General features: G+C 40.3%; 2 protein-coding genes across 2 annotated transcripts; both read left to right on the top strand.

Moving 5' to 3' along the window:
• The first annotated feature begins 580 nt into the window (after positions 1-580).
• Positions 581-2,473, top strand: LOC131874305 (uncharacterized). Its single transcript, XM_059217607.1, has 3 exons — positions 581-1,868; positions 1,979-2,060; positions 2,206-2,473. Exons 1-3 carry the CDS (start codon positions 581-583, stop codon positions 2,471-2,473), a joined length of 1,638 nt encoding a protein of 545 aa, XP_059073590.1.
• A 1,181-nt stretch (positions 2,474-3,654) lies between these two features.
• LOC131874304 (uncharacterized) lies at positions 3,655-4,119 on the top strand. Its single transcript, XM_059217606.1, has one exon. It carries the CDS (start codon positions 3,655-3,657, stop codon positions 4,117-4,119), a length of 465 nt encoding a protein of 154 aa, XP_059073589.1.
• Positions 4,120-15,661: the final 11,542 nt, after the last annotated feature.

Here is a 15,661-nt window from a genome sequence, read left to right as displayed (position 1 = left end):
TTCTTCCAGGCCATTCAAACCCACCTTTTTGGCACCTGAAAACACTCAGCCAGAGCCTGAAGAGAATGCTTCATTCGTGGAGCAGTTGAGACTTGGTCGTGCAGAGTATGATTCTCTACCTGACGACATCAAGAGGAATATGTCCTATAACGATTTCATGGATCATAAAAGGAAAAACAAAGGACAAGGGAGACACTATGATCAAAGAAGACCATCAAATCAAGGAGACTTGTACCAAGCTGTCAACAAGGTGACACTTCTACACTTTGACGGAGTTGATACCAGTTCAGCCCGAGCTTGGATTCAGAAGTTGGATAACTATCTAGCTCTCACACCTATGGCAGAAGAGGAAGCGATCAAGTTCGCTACGCTACACCTTGATGGGGTGGCGCATGAATGGTGGTACCATGGCCTAGTTACTCTGGGTCATCGGTCTATCACAACTTATGATGAGTTCACTACTAGGCTCATCGAGAGGTTTGAAAAGAAGGATCCTAAAATTCACTTTAGAGAACTGGCACAATTGAAATAGTATGGCACTGTTGATGCCTACATTGCGGAGTTTCAGAGACTCTCAGTCATGGTGACTGGAATCATGGAGAGGAGATTGGTGATCCTTTTCAGTGAAGGGTTGACAAAACCACTCAAAGGTTGGATTAAAGCCTTTGATCCACCAACCCTGCAGGAGGCCATGAAGAAGGCAAGAAACATGGAGTGGGCTGCTCCTAAGGCAAAATTTCAGTCAAATTCCCCCTTCCAGAAAAGGGATAAAGGGAAAAGACCTCAGCATAGACCTCCTTTGAGACCTCAGCACAAGGAGTTCAAACATCACAATCCCCATGTCACTAGGTTGGATCCTGAAACCCTGAATGAACTCAGAAGAAAAGGGTTGTGTTTCCGGTGTAGGGAAAAATGGTCTCAAGATCATGTTTGCCCTAAGGGAGTTAAATTCAATCAGATTGAGTACTATTCTGCTGGTGAAAGTAGTTCTGATTTTTCCGACCAGCAATCTGATTTTGAAGAAAGTGAGGTAGAAAGAGCTCCAGAAGAGTCCGGAGATGAGAAGGAAAGTGGTGGAGTTTTGGCTCAGCTTTCGAGCTTCCAAAGAAAGGAATCATTCAAGGTTCGAGGGATGATCAAAGGGCAGCGAATCGTTGCCTTGATCGACACTGGAGCAACACATAACTTCATTGATGAAGTTGTGGTAGCAAAGAAGGGGCTGCAAACAGAGGAGTTTGAGGGCTTCAAGGTCATGGTTGCCGATGGATTCCATATTTCATGTACTAAGAAAATCTCGAACCTGACCATGCAATTGGGGAATTACGAAGTCAAGGATGACTTCTATGTAGTCCACATTGGAGATACTGATGTTGTCCTAGGCATTCAATGCTTGCGTTCTCTTGGGGAGATCTCCTTGAATTTGCAGACTATGGAGCTGAAGTTTCAATCTGATGGGAAGAAGATAGTTCTAAGAGGAATGTCCAATGGGGGCCCTCGGGTTGTGTCATTCAAAAGAATGGCAAGGTTGATCTGTCACGATCAAGCCGAGTGGGTTGCAAAGTGCATGATCCTTCCTGCTAGTCCGGTTGAGACTAAACGAGACCATCCTCCTGATGTTCAGTCTCTACTCACGAAGAAGAGCAAGGTCTTTGCAGACTTGCCTCCTGGACCACCACCTGAACGGGGTTCAGAACATATCATAGAGCTCAAGGAAGGAGCTAAACTGGTGATTACAACTCCATATCGGTACCCGAAGAGGCAAAAGGATGAGATTGAGAAGAATATTCAAGAACTCTTGGAGATGGGTTTCATTCGCCCAAGCAAGAGCCCCTTTGCATCTGTCGTGGTTCTTGTGAAGAAGAAGGATGGTACCATGCGCATGTGTGTGGACTATCGTGCTTTGAATCAAAGCACCATAAAAAATAGATACCCCATTCCCAGGATAGATGAGCTCATTGATGAGCTACATGGGGCCAAGTTCTTCTCGAAGATCGATTTGAGATCGGGTTACCATCAGATTCGAATGAGAGGATCGGATGTGGAGAAGACAGCTTTCAGATGTCACTATGGCCATTTCGAATTCTTAGTCATGCCATTTGGGTTGACTAACACTCCGGCTACCTTTCAGTCTTGCATGAACTGTGTTTTTCAAAATCAGTTAAGGAGGTTTGTGTTGATTTTTTTTTATGACATTCTGATTTACAGCAAGACTTGGGAGGATCATCTCAAGCACTTGGAGGAAGTGCTTAGTATTATGGAATCTGAGAGTTTGTTTGCAAAAGCATCCAAATGTGAATTTGGAATGGAGGAGTTACTGTACCTTGGCCACATAATCAGTGTTGAGGGAGTAAAGGTGGATCCTGAAAAGATCAAGGCAGTAGTTGAGTCGCCACCTCCTGAGAACTTAACTCAGTTGAAAGGTTTTCTGGGTCTTTGTGGTTTTTATCGGAGATTCGTAAAGGGGTATTCATAGAATGCTGCTCCCCTTACTGATCTCACCAAAAAGGGAGCCTTTTGTTGGTCAGAAAAGGCTCAAATTGTTTTTGACAAGTTCAAGAAGATCATGAGCTCGTGCCTGGTTCTGGCTATTCCGGATTTCTCCAAGCCATTCAAGCTACAATGTGATGCATTAGGTGAAGGAGTTGGGGCTGTCCTGATGCAAGACAAACACCCTATTGTGTTTGAGAGCCGAAAATTAAGGGGTGTGGAAAGTACTCAATTTATGACAAGGAAATGCTTGCCATTATGCATGCATTAGCCAAGTTCAGGCAGTACTTGGTGGGGAACAAGTTTGTGGTTAAGACTGACCACAATAGCCTCAAGCATTTCATGCACCAAAAGGACCTAAATGAGAGGCAACAAAAATGGGTGAGTAAGCTTCAAGCTTACGACTTTGACATTGAATATGTCAAAGGGAAAAAAAATATCGTGGCTGATGCTTTATCCAGGAGACCTCATCTTAGCTCATTGTGTGAGCTTACTGCAGATTGGAGAGACATGTTGCTTGCTGATTACGCCAAAAATCAGTTTGCAACCAGCATTCTTGAGGGTACTTTTCATGATGAAAGGTACAAGGTGGTTGAGGGATTGATACACTATAAGGGAAGAATCTTTCTGGTGGCTAATTCTAAGCTTAAGAAGAAGATTCTTTTGACATTTCATGATATTCCGGTTGCTGGTCACCAAGGTTTTTTCAAGACATATAGGCAGAACCGAGAGAGGTTTTCTTGGAAAGGGTTGAAAGGAGAAGTACAACGCTACATTCAGGAGTGTCCTGTTTTTCAAGTGAACAAAAATGAGCATACATTACCAGCTGGTTTGCTGCAACCACTTCCTATTCCCAAACAAAAATGGGAAAGCATCTCGATGGATTTCATCAAAGGGTTGCCCAAGGCCCAAGGGAAGGATTGTATTTATGTAGTGGTGGATAGGCTAACCAAATTTGCTCATTTCTTCGCCATTACCAACACTTTTTCTACAGCCCAAGTTGCAGATCTATTTTTTCGAGAGGTGTTTAGGCTACATGGGTTGCCAAAGAACATTGTGAGTGATAGGGACAGCAAGTTCCTAAGTACTTTTTGGCAAGAAGTCTTCAGAATGAGTGGTACTGTGCTCACTCCAAGCACTAGTTACCATCCCCAAACAGATGGACAAATGGAAGTAGTGAACAAGTGGTTGGAAGGCTACTTGAGAAACTATGTGTCAGAACAGCAGAGAGCTTGGGTCAAGTGGCTGCATATAGGCGAGTACTGCTACAATTCTTCTTTTCATATGTCGATTAAGATGTCTCCTTTCTTGGCTCTTTATGGGTATGAAGCACCTAGCTTTGCCGATTTGGTGTTTGGTGAGAGCAGAGCACCCCAAGCCAAGGACTTGTTGCAGCAAAGTCAAGACATCATGAAATCCTTGAAGGATAATCTGCAGATTGCACAGAATCAGCAGAAGATGTATGTTGATCAGAGACGTGTTGAGCGTTCTTTCGAGGTTGGGGATATGGTTTATCTCCGATTGCAACCTTACAGACAGTCTACTCTCAAAAAGAGTGGAGCTGAGAAGCTCAAACCTCGTTTCTATGGGCCATTCAGGGTCATCTGGAAAAGTTGGGGCAGTAGCTTATGAGTTAGAGCTACCTTCTGATAGCCGAGTGCATAATGTTTTCCACGTGTCTCGCCTCAAGAAGGCACTTGGACATAATGTGGTTGCTTCATCACAGTTGCCGCCTTTGGATGAGGAGGGACAGTTAGTTCTAATTCCAGAGGAGATACTTGATTTTAGATAACGTTCTTTGAGGAAAAGAACTATCAGAGAATACCTGGTGAAGTGGAAGAACCTGCCTATGGAGGATGCGACTTGGGAAAGTGATGAGATTTTGCAGCATCCTGGTTTGTGATTGCTTAAGGACAAGCAATCTTGGGGAGGGCGGACTGTAATGTCCCCTTCTCAGACCTGATCTTTGACTTGGTGATTATTGGCTTCAGGGCATGATTGAAGAGTTAAGTTGATATATTTAATTAAAAGGTCACGTTTTAATATTATATTCGAACGTTGACCCCTTGGCCTAGTCTATTGACTTTATGTTGTTTTGAAAAGTGGGCTTTTTGAGGGTGGCGCCTTCATTAAAGATTATTTTATTAATTTCCAAAGTCAAAGCAAGCTTAATGTGGGCGCATTTATCAAGGTATTGAATTTAATTAAAATATCAATATTAAGCTTGAAAGGAAAAGGACGCCATCTTGGAGAAATGATTAGGGTTTGGATATTGAAGTGGATTTTAGGGTTTCGTGAAGTCAACAGGAAGTTATAAAAGGAAGACTTTGAGCATCATTTCACATCTTTGGTCTACAGTACTGTTATGTTGCCGGTTTGGCTCTAGGTTTGCTTCGAGGAATGAAGGCCTCCTAGCTTGGGCATCGCTTCTTGTTTGTAGGACAACAACTAGTGGTGATTTTAGTTTAGTTTGTGAGTTCCTTGAAATTTGTGCATTGTAATCAGTATTGTAGTTCTTAGTTTTTTATTTTTGCATATTAGAAGTTCCTGGTTTTTGCATGTTAGCTTCAGCAGATTGGATGTTTAATTCATAAATCAAAAAAGACAAAGAAATCCGTTGTGGGTATTGCATATTCCCTTCCATATAGGGAAGGCGCCCATGTGTGCCAATTTGTAGATTTATTTGTGAAGCATCAGGATTTTAAAAGAGAAATCGCCCTTTCCAGCTGGGTCGTACCTTTGTTGTATTGGGAATTGTGCATTGAGTGTTAGATGCTTTTAAAGTCTATTTTCTGTTCTTAGTCTGAGCGCCTCCTTTCTATTAGAGTTTTGCAATTGATATCAAGCATTTTGAATGAGTAAAGAGTGAGTTCCGAGCATTTCAAAGGAATCCTATGTTGTTGGTTATTTGTTGAAAGGTGCAGGTCTGTTAAATCAGTTTGGAGAAATCTGCAATATCTTTATTCGATGGTGGTGAGAGTTCTTTGAAACCGATGGGAATGCTTCATTGAAGATTTATTCAAGTCTGGAGAAAAGGTTGGATCTGTTTATTGCCATTTCCGTTAATCTTACTTCTCAGCAAAGGAATTCATTAATATTGTACCTCTCTATTTATATGCTGATACGTATTGTTTGCAAGATTTCATCTTTCATAGTGTAAGCTGGCAGTAGTACTGACAGCAGAGTATAATCTTGCTTTATCAAATTGTAATGTTCTTCTTACTTTCAGCATTTGATATTGTATTTAATTGACCTCCGCCCTATGGTAGCTACTTTCCCATTCTGGGTTAGCAAGCACATTCTGGGTGTTGAGTATTTCCAGCTTCCGCATTTCTTTTCAAGCATTGTTTTGTAATCACTCCGCCATATGGTCGCCCCTCACTCCATTCTGGATTGGGTAGCACATACTTGGTGTAGAGTTCCCTTTCAGCATTTAGGGTAGAAGATCCTCTGACCATATGCTCGCCATCATCAGCGCCATTCTTGGTTAGAGTTACTGCATAAGCAATTTTTTTTAGATCCTCTGACCAATGCTCACACCTTGCCCACAACGAGATCCTGGTGTACATTCTAGTTAGAGTTGCTTCAGCATGTTTTGGTTTATCTTCTAACCTTAACGGGTGCATTGAATGTAATTTGTAATTTGTACAAACGAAAAAATTTGGCTCGGAATATTTCAGTATGATATCTCTTCCTTAATAGCTACAAACACAATATCTTCACTAGCATCAACATCAAATTCTTCATCAGTGATACCATTATCAATAGAAATAAGACAATCTCTTTTGCCTTTACCCTTATACTTCTTGAGTTTATCTCTCTTGTGTTCATTTTCACCATTAGGACAATTAGCCTCTATGTGACCAATCTTGTTGCATGCAAAATATTTTAAAGGTAATTTACCTTTGTATTGATCCTGTTAGGAATCACCTGGTTAACGGATTGACTACAAATGCCTTGTTAGAAGCAAATACCCTATAAGGAGTAACCTCGGTATAGGATTTGAAAATCCAATCTAATGGACCATCTTGTTAGAGGATTTAATAAGTAACCAAGCTTGTTAGAGCTTACCCAATTAGAGGATTTCAATTCTACTGTAATTGTTAGAAAACAACAGGAGTTTCTTGATCTATCTGAATAACACTACACTTGCTTGATCAGATCCATTTAAGCTTCTATCTGCCTTTGCTCAAACTGAAGACTCATTCTCTGGTTCAACAACCACACACTCAACTGATTTCTGCCAACTCTTGCTAGCACTAAACAAAACAACCTTAAATACAAATCAATTAGGTCGGTAACACAACAAAATATAATCCTCTCATCGAGATTACAAACAAGTCGGTACAAGCATGACTGTTGGATTTCATAGCAATCTCTACACATCAATCAAGAAAACCTCAACCGTTCCTTGATTACCACTTCATCGAGCTCAATAACTCATCATGCGCTTTGCATTAGATGCAATACACTTTGCTCATTCCCTAGACAAACAAACAAACACGCCAAAACAATTGATCTTGTCTTCATACAATGACCTTACGTGTCACCATCATTACTGCTCAACATCAGATCATAAACCAACATAACTAATTCAACAACCTTAATCGGTTAGGGTTTAACAAAAACAACTGGTAGGGATTACCGGTTACATAACATATAAAGGGTTTAACGTTTTACTCCGATTACTGGTTCAACTCACAAACATACATACCGGTTTACAATATTCTTCACAAAGCTCTTCCTAACAGTTACAAGACAATATCAACAATAACAACAATATCAGCAATATCATTATTGGTTCAATTGACATCAATGACAACATAACATATCATTAATGCAATCTTCATGCAAATGCCAACAAAGCCCTCGTTCCCAGATTACCAAGAGATCGGTGAACAAGAAAGCGTCTGACTCCCCTCCCAGTAAGAAGCAATATCTGGGTCATGCAAAGAAGGGTTCATCTTCTCGGGTCCCAGAGGGTCCCTCAGTCTCACAACGGTTGGTGACTTCCACAGATCAGGTATGCCCTTCTTTGCGCTTTCTCTCTGCTCAAGTTGTGTCTCTTGCTCCCCATCTCGCATCCATGCCTGCCCAAATTCCCACTGCTCTAACTTTAGCACCCACCAAGACTCTGACCGACCCTCAAGTTGTGTTTTCGCAAGTCCCCATTTTGCTCCCTGCCCCCGATTTTATCCCTGCAATTTTTTCCTCGCTAATGCCTGATGCAACTGTTGTTTCGCGTTGGCTTGGCTTTGGAGAGTCCACTCCTCCCCCAAATATTGGGGCAGTACCCACTGATCCATTTTCCTCAGGAGCCTCCCCTTTCGTCTCTTTGTTTTCTCCAACCAAGCTTGTGTATCCCATTCAGACCTCTTTTGCTGGCCCTTTTTCCCAATTTCCCTTTGCAATTTGGTGCAGGAGCACCCTGAGCACAATGAGTTCAAGGGGTCATATGATGATACAGGGCATTGGAGGAAGCTAAATGAGACTTATGAGGTCATTTTTAAACGTAAATGGGCCATTAGTGCCAATCAATGTAATGAAATGTAATGAAAAGATGAAAATATGTAAAATTGTCAAAATTGGCAAAATAGGCCTAAAAAGGCTAAAATTGGGTTTTGAGGGTAGAATAGATAAATATGATGAATAAATGATGTAATAATGTTTTAAAGATAATTTAATTACTATTTGAGTGTTTTGGGGTGATTAGATTTCAAATTGTCAAGTTGACAAATGAAATTGTCAATCTTGACAACTTTTGAGCAACTTTTGTTGCAAAATGTTGCAAAAATGCAAAAAAGGGTAGTTATAGGTGGTTATTAGTTACATTTCGGCCTTAGAAGGCTTGGAGAACTATAAAATGATGTAATTAATCCATTTTGAGGGAGATATTGGATGTGGAGATCAATATTTGAGAAGTGGAGCAATAAAATTGTATTTTTCCTTGTATTTCCTGAGTTTTCAACGTATGACAGAATGAAATTTGTTCATTTGAAAATTGATATGAATTTTTTTGATTAAGTTATCTTACTAGGATGAAATTTAAATGAACTAAGAGTACTTTGGTTTTTATTTGGTGCAATTTCATAATCATTTGTGGAAGATATTGACATTTGTTTCAAAACTGTCAAAACCCTTACTAAGTCATCCAGTGGCCTCATAAATGTAATAAATTTTGTTTAGATGTTTTTCCAAACCCCATTTTGGGCAAGGATGAAGGTAAGGATGTATTTTACCTGTCCATGGTGTGTGCAGGGTTCCATGATAGATTTGGCATGTGCTTCATGAAGGTTTCAGACTGAAAAACAGTCAGATTTGGGGTGTGACTACAACAGTCCTAATGCGAGGGCAATATCTCATCACTAAACCATTGAATCTTCTTAAATTTTGGATATGTTTTTTAGGGTTAAGTTTGGAAGAATATCACTAAAGCGATTGATTAAATAATGTTTTGTTCAAAAGTTATAGATCTCTGAGTACGGGTCTATCAAGAAGGACAGCAAGAAGGTATATTTTGTTTATTTACTTTCAAAGTTGTGTTTAATGGTTCAGTGGAGTATGTATGGAAATGGATAGAGACTAAGGGGATGTGTGAGTGTCTTGAGTACACTGGGAATGTGTGAAACCAAAGGGAGAGAGTTTTATGAGTTGTTTGGTCAACAAATATTGTCATTTATGCTTTTGACTGTCCTAAAACAGTGAGACAGTGTGTTGGGGGTGTTATTCTAGTATGTGGAGAGTAGGGGATCAGAGGTGATGTGTTTAACCAATGAGAGGTCTTGAGGAATGATTTGTGTGGGCGTGGGTAAGATTCCTTAGGTGTTTGGGTAAGATCCTCCTACCCTCTACACCAATTGGTATCAGAGCAAGGAAGTAGATCCTTGCAAAGGAGATATTGAAGGTTGAGAAATAGGAGTTATAGCCATCATGGAAGAAGAGGAAGGAAGGAGGGCAAGGTATGTTCATAGGCTTCCTATATTTAGAACACAATGCAAGTGCAGGGGTAAGGTATGCAAGGTTGTAGTTGATAATGGGCCCTTTAAAAACATAGTCTCAATAGAAATGGTTGAAAAGTTGGACCTACCAAAGGCACCTCATGAGACACCTTACAGAGCATATGGGTTAAGTGATGATCAATGGATTGATGTTAAAGAACAAGTATATGTTTCTTTCAATATTGGTTCATATTATGATGTTATCCAATGTGATGTTATTCCTTTGAGTGATTGTCATTTGATCTTGGGAAGAGCATGGCAATCTGATAGGTTTCCCCTACATGATGGTTACAGAAATACATACAGCATCAACAAGGATGGGGAGAAGTTTGTATTGAATCCATTGAAGGATGATGGGGCATCTTGGGGGATGTCAAGAAGGATAGGTTTGATTGGAAAGATAGAGTTCCTAAGGAAAAAGGAACATGAAGATGAAGATAAAGAGCAAGTGAAGGATTGGTTGATGAAGGGTGATAGTGCAATGGAGAAGACAACCATCAAGAGTACAAACATGCATGAAGTTGGGGCAGAAATTCCAACAAAGAAGGTGGATGAAGATGCCAAGGTTGAGGTAAGTTGTCCATTGGAAGGACAAGAGCACAAGGTGCAGCAGATAAGTGTTGAAGAGGATGGTGAACCTAAGGATAAAGAGGTTCAAAATGTTGAGAAAGAGATGGAAGACAAAGGTACTGGTGAAGAAACCAAAGAATCAAGTCTTGGAGGGCTTGAAGTTAAGGAAATGATTCTGATTGGGACTATGATATGTCCATTGAGAATGGGAGAGGGTATAGGGCAGCAAGATACCCATAAGACATCAAGGTGTGTGGCTAATGAAGTGGCAAGAGAGTTGAGTGATAGTTTGGTATGCCAAGGAGAATGGCATGAGGATGAGGTTGCAAAAGATGCAACAGTTGAACCTGATTTATGGCAAGAGTTTGAAGCCATAGTTGAAGAATGGGAAAAGTTTGGTGGTGTTTGTAAGGCTCAAGAGGAAGAAGCCTTGGAAATGAAGATTGAGAGTGAGATAGAGGTCTAAGAAGAGGCTCAAATGGTGAAAAAAGTTTCTCCAAGGATGGAGATATTGATGCATGATGTTGTTTCTATTTTTTCTAATCCCTTTGTTTCAAGTATGCAAGGATACTTTATTGATAACCATGTGGAAATGATCCACAATGATGGTGTAGGTGCTTGGCCAAAGTACCAAATGGAGGAGCTAAGGTGCAAGGAGCCACCAAGGCATGGACTAATTTTGTTTGCAGGGTACAAGCAGATGGTACCAATGAATTGGAAGATCAGAAAGAGAAGGAAGCCATTCAAGGGGACCTTGAGTTCTTTTGCCCCCGGGAGTATGGTGCAGGAGCACCCTGAGCACAGTGAGTTCAAGGGGTCATATGATGATACAGGGCATTGGAGGAAGCTAAATGGGACCTATGAGGTCATTTTTAAATGTAAATGGGCCATTAGTGCCAATCAATGTAATGAAATGTAATGAAAAGATGAAAAGATGTAAAATTGTCAAAATTGGCAAAATAGGCCTAAAAAGGCTAAAATTGGGTTTTGAGGGTAGAATAGATAAATATGATGAATAAATGATGTAATAATGTTTAAAAGGTAATTTAATGACTATTTGAGTGGTTTTGGGTGATTAGATTTCAAATTGTCAAGTTGACAAATGAAATTGTCAATCTTGACAACTTTTGAGCAACTTTTGTTGCAAAATGTTGCAAAAATGCAAAAAAGGGTAGTTATAGGTGGTTATTAGTTACATTTCGGGTTTTGAGAGTAGAATAGATAAATATGATGAATAAAGGATGTCATAATGTTTAAAATGTCATTTAATGACTATTTGAGTGGTTTGGGGTGATTAGATTTCAAATTGTCAAGTTGACAAATGAAATTGTCAATCTTGACAACTTTTGAGCAACTTTTGTTGCAAAATGTTGCAAAAATGCAAAAAAGGGTAGTTATAGGTGGTTATTAGTTACATTTCGGCCTTAGAAGGCTTGGAGAACTATAAAATGATGTAATTAATCCATTTTGAGGGAGATATTGGATGTGGAGGTCAAGATTTGAGAAGTGGAGCAATAAAATTGTATTTTTCCTTGTATTTCCTGAGTTTTCAACGTATGACAAACTGAAATTTGTTCATTTGAAAATTGATATGTATTTGTTTGATTAAGTTATCTTATTGGGATGAAATTTAAATGAACTAAGATTACTTTGGTTTTTATTTGGTGCAATTTCATTATCATTTGTGGAAGATATTGACATTTGTTTCAAAATTGTCAAAACCCTTACTAGGGCATCCAGTGGCCTCATAAATGTAATAAATTTTGTTTAGATGTTTTTCCAAACCCCATTTTGGGCAGGGATGAGGGTAAGGATGTATTTTAATTGTCCATGGTGTGTGCAGGGTTCCATGATGGATTTGGCACGTGCTTCATGAAGGTTTCAGACTGAAAAACAGTCAGATTTGGGGTGTGACTGCAACAATCCTGATGCGAGGGCAATATCTCATCACTAAACCATTGGATCTTCTTAAATTGTGGATATGTTGTTGAGGGTTAAGTTTGGAAGAATCGCACCGAAGCGATTGAGTAAATAATGTTTTGTTCAAAAGTTATAGATATCTGAGTACGAGTCTATCAAGAAGGACAGCAAGAAGGTATATTTTGTTTATTTAGTTTCAAAGTTGTGTTTAATGGTTCAGTGGAGTATGTATGGAAATGGATAGAGCCTAAGGGGATGTGTGAGTGTCTTGAGTACACTGGTAATGTGTGAAACCAAAGGGAGAGAGTTTTATGAGTTGTTTGGTCAACGAATATTGTCATTTATGCTTTTGACTGTCCTAAAACAGTGAGATAGTGTGTTGGGGGTGTTATTCTAGTATGTAGAGAGTAGGGGATCAGAGGTGATGTGTTTAACTAATGAGAAGTCTTGAGGAATGTGTTGTGTGGGTGTGGGTAAGATTCCTTAGGTGTTTGGGTAAGATCCTCCTACCTTCTGCACCATAATCCCTCCTAGTGCAGCATTTTTAGGCCAAGCTATTGCAAACCTGGATGCTTATCAACAACAGGTTACCTATTCCAACACTGCACGTATTGGCAAAACCGGTAAAGGATGGTGCCAGGCCAATCCATCCTCACATACAGACACATTTCAGTGAGGAAAAGCTAAAGGCCCAAATGAGACCCAACGATTACACTTTGCATGTTGTCGGGGTCAACCTTTTGAATGCTACGACATTTGATAAAGTTGAGATGATGGAAGAAACTTTGAAGGTTGTATCTTCGAATTTCATCAAGAAGAGACGTCGCCTAGAGAAAGTACAAGCGGAGAATGCGAATCTTCGAGAATCTTTGGACCAACAGAGAAAAGAAGATAAAGCTAGGAATGCTGAAATCAACCGCTTGTAGCTGGGATTGTTGACATGAGCTAACTCTGAAAAAAGGAAAATTGTAGTCTGCCTTGAATAATGTGAGTTCTCAGTTGAAAGGGAAAGAGGCAACGAGGAATGTGGCCTTGAAAGAATTGCAGGAGAAGGAGCAAGAAATATAGCAGCTAAAGGCAACTTCCAAAGATGCTACCCAAATGTATACACAGTTGCATGAGGAGATCTGCCTAAAAGAAGAGTACGCTCAGCAATTGAGTGAGGCACAGGTCACGCTTTCAAAGGAGAAAGCAAGGTTTGAAACAGAGTTGCGTGAAAAAGGGAGTAGCCTGGAGCAAGAGGAGAAGAAATTATTGGATATGGAAGGTTTATTTCAGCAAGAATGAGATCTCGTGTCGCGACTTCAACAAGCTATGCAAGATGGAAGCGCCAGAATCATCGCTCTGGAAAGTCAAGTGGTCCTTGAACAAGACAAGTGCAGGGAGCTGCAACATGAAATAACAACAAAGGACGACGACTGTCAATCATTCCTCCCCCCCGTGGAGGTTCATCATGATTTGTCTCCATTTTTGGTGAAGTTGTATGTTTCCCATTGGGAAATAATTAAGCAGTATTGCCCTTCACTGCAACCCATGTTGAGATTTCTAAGAGATGTGCAGTCCCTTTATGTTGAAGCGGGTGCTCTCATTAACAGTTCTATGGTTTTTATTGGTCCTAAGCTCCCCGTAGCCCGGGATTTAATTCAGATGTTGTACGCTGCTCAAGATGAAGAGTTGAGAGAAAAAGGGGTTACAAACTGCAAGTAATTAATCAAGAAAACTAATGTCTTCATCAACCAGCACAGGATGATCATGCATGTCTCAGCAGTGCTTGAGCCTTTGCAGATTTCGATTCCAGATATCAAGCAACGTATAGAGAGGTTTGTTTCCTTGGGTCTGCCTTCTCCTTTTCCTGTAGACGGTTCCGTGTAAGGGATTGAACAAGTGTTGAGCCAAATAGAGAAAATACAACAGGATAGGACCTTCCTATAGCGCCTGAATAATTCTATCTCGGTGGAGGAGGTCAAGCGTCTCCTGCATCCCCTGGCCCACCTCTATGCACTCTTGAAACTGGTCCATGATGAACCAGCGAACTTGTCGTTCGACGAAGTAATTTGTTTAGATCAACACTACCAGAGTCTGGAAGCACAGGTGCTACCCTCCGAGGATGAATGGTTTCCGTTGCAACGGGTCTTCGATCTGCTTTGCCCCGTTCTAGCTTGAAGTTTGGTCTATGAACCAACAATTTTGGGTTCTAGCATTCCACAAGCAGAATTCCCCATTTAGTCGCAAAGAAATGTTAATATTATTTCAGGATTGCTCGCATGCGACATTTTGATCAAGTGGCATCGTTCTTCTTTGCCTTCGGCTTTTTTCCCATTTGCCAACATGTGAGCCAGGTGGCGTCTCGGTGTTGCCTCTAGGTGCTCGTATTTTTTATTCAAAGTAGGGAGAACGCAGAGCTTCCGCATGGCTAGGTATTCATAACATGGTACGTTTCTCGACCCCACCATTCATTGTGCGAGGATAAGGACACTTGGTGTCTTTATGCTACCTGATTTGGTTCTCTCTCTGTGCTCGTCTTTGAATGTCCCCCAAGTTATCGTGTGTCTTCCATGGTGGCTCGTGAACCAGGATGCAGTTCGCATCGTGGTTTTCTTGTTGGGCAGGTATGGAGATCCCCATGACGCGATGGAGATAGAAACTTTGAAGGTTGTTTTGCTGGGTAGTGTCTCGCTGGTGCCACACCAAGTTTTCTTGTCAGGAGTGGTTGCTAGGATGTTGTTGATGCCGCAAGCTGTTAGTTAGGAACAGTGGGCTCTATTTATGCTTTATTTTCCTTGCTTGGAAGGGGTTCAGACTTTTAGAGAGTTTTTTTAGACTTCGGCTCATTTGAAGAAGTCTTTATGTTGATTTAATTTGGGGAATGATAGACATATCAGATTGTGCCTATGGCCTTTGTGATGGTTTTATTTGAAGCTTAATATATTGACTTTTGTGCTATTTTCAAGTTCAATAACTTCTATGATATTTATTGTGAAACTTCGTAGATTAAACTATGGTTTGAGACTTGTTATTTGTTGAATGAATAGTTAATATCATTTTATGTTGAATGAGTGTTATGTTGAATTATTCTCTTGAATGGTTCTAAGCATGTAGATTGTTGAATGGGCTTTAAAACCACACGTTTCTAGGTTTTATATGTTGTTTATGCTTTTCCAAAATGTTTTGGCGCATCGCCTAAATAGTGTAGGCCATTTTTCTTTAAGTTTTCTCCTTCCCCTTTTCTCCCCCAATTGTATGAAGAGACGACTTCTTAAACCCGAAGGTCATTCAGTGAGTTTCGCGCAATAGGTCCCCCATCACTGAATTTCCCATAAGGTTGTTAATGTTTAAGCTAAATTTAAGAGTCAACGGGAATCAAAAAAGGAAATGCCATCACTAGGAAAAGTAGGGATAATACCATCTTCTAGCACAAAATTAACCTCATGAAGGGAGTAATCTTTAGGAGGAAGATGAACATATTTCTCCAAAGATTCATGCTTAGGAAGGAGATCTTCAGAATAAGTGCTCATAACCTCTTTTTGTACTAACATGCCCCCATTGGTAAGACCAAATTTAGGAGAAGATAAGTCAATGTCCATAAATACCTTTTCACTTAGAGAGGCATCACGTAAGGAATGTAAAGTAACATTACGAAAGGTGTTTATGATATCATCCTCTTCCTCTAAGATGGCTAGATGAGA

The sequence above is a fragment of the Cryptomeria japonica genome, chromosome 3, assembly GCF_030272615.1.
Source record: "Cryptomeria japonica chromosome 3, Sugi_1.0, whole genome shotgun sequence".
Classification (NCBI taxonomy): Eukaryota; Viridiplantae; Streptophyta; class Pinopsida; order Cupressales; family Cupressaceae; genus Cryptomeria; species Cryptomeria japonica.
This window is presented reverse-complemented; position numbering and strand designations above follow the sequence as displayed.

Bases quoted from the DNA above. Each gene is read 5' to 3' on its own strand.
- LOC131874305 (XM_059217607.1), top strand. From the start codon at position 581: ATGGTGACTGGAATCATGGAGAGGAGATTGGTGATCCTTTTCAGTGAA. The intron at 1,869-1,978 runs GTACCATGCGCA...CATGGGGCCAAG, and splicing joins TCTTGTGAAGAAGAAGGATG to TTCTTCTCGAAGATCGATTT. The intron at 2,061-2,205 runs GTCACTATGGCC...TCTGATTTACAG, and splicing joins GGAGAAGACAGCTTTCAGAT to CAAGACTTGGGAGGATCATC.
- LOC131874304 (XM_059217606.1), top strand. From the start codon at position 3,655: ATGGAAGTAGTGAACAAGTGGTTGGAAGGCTACTTGAGAAACTATGTG.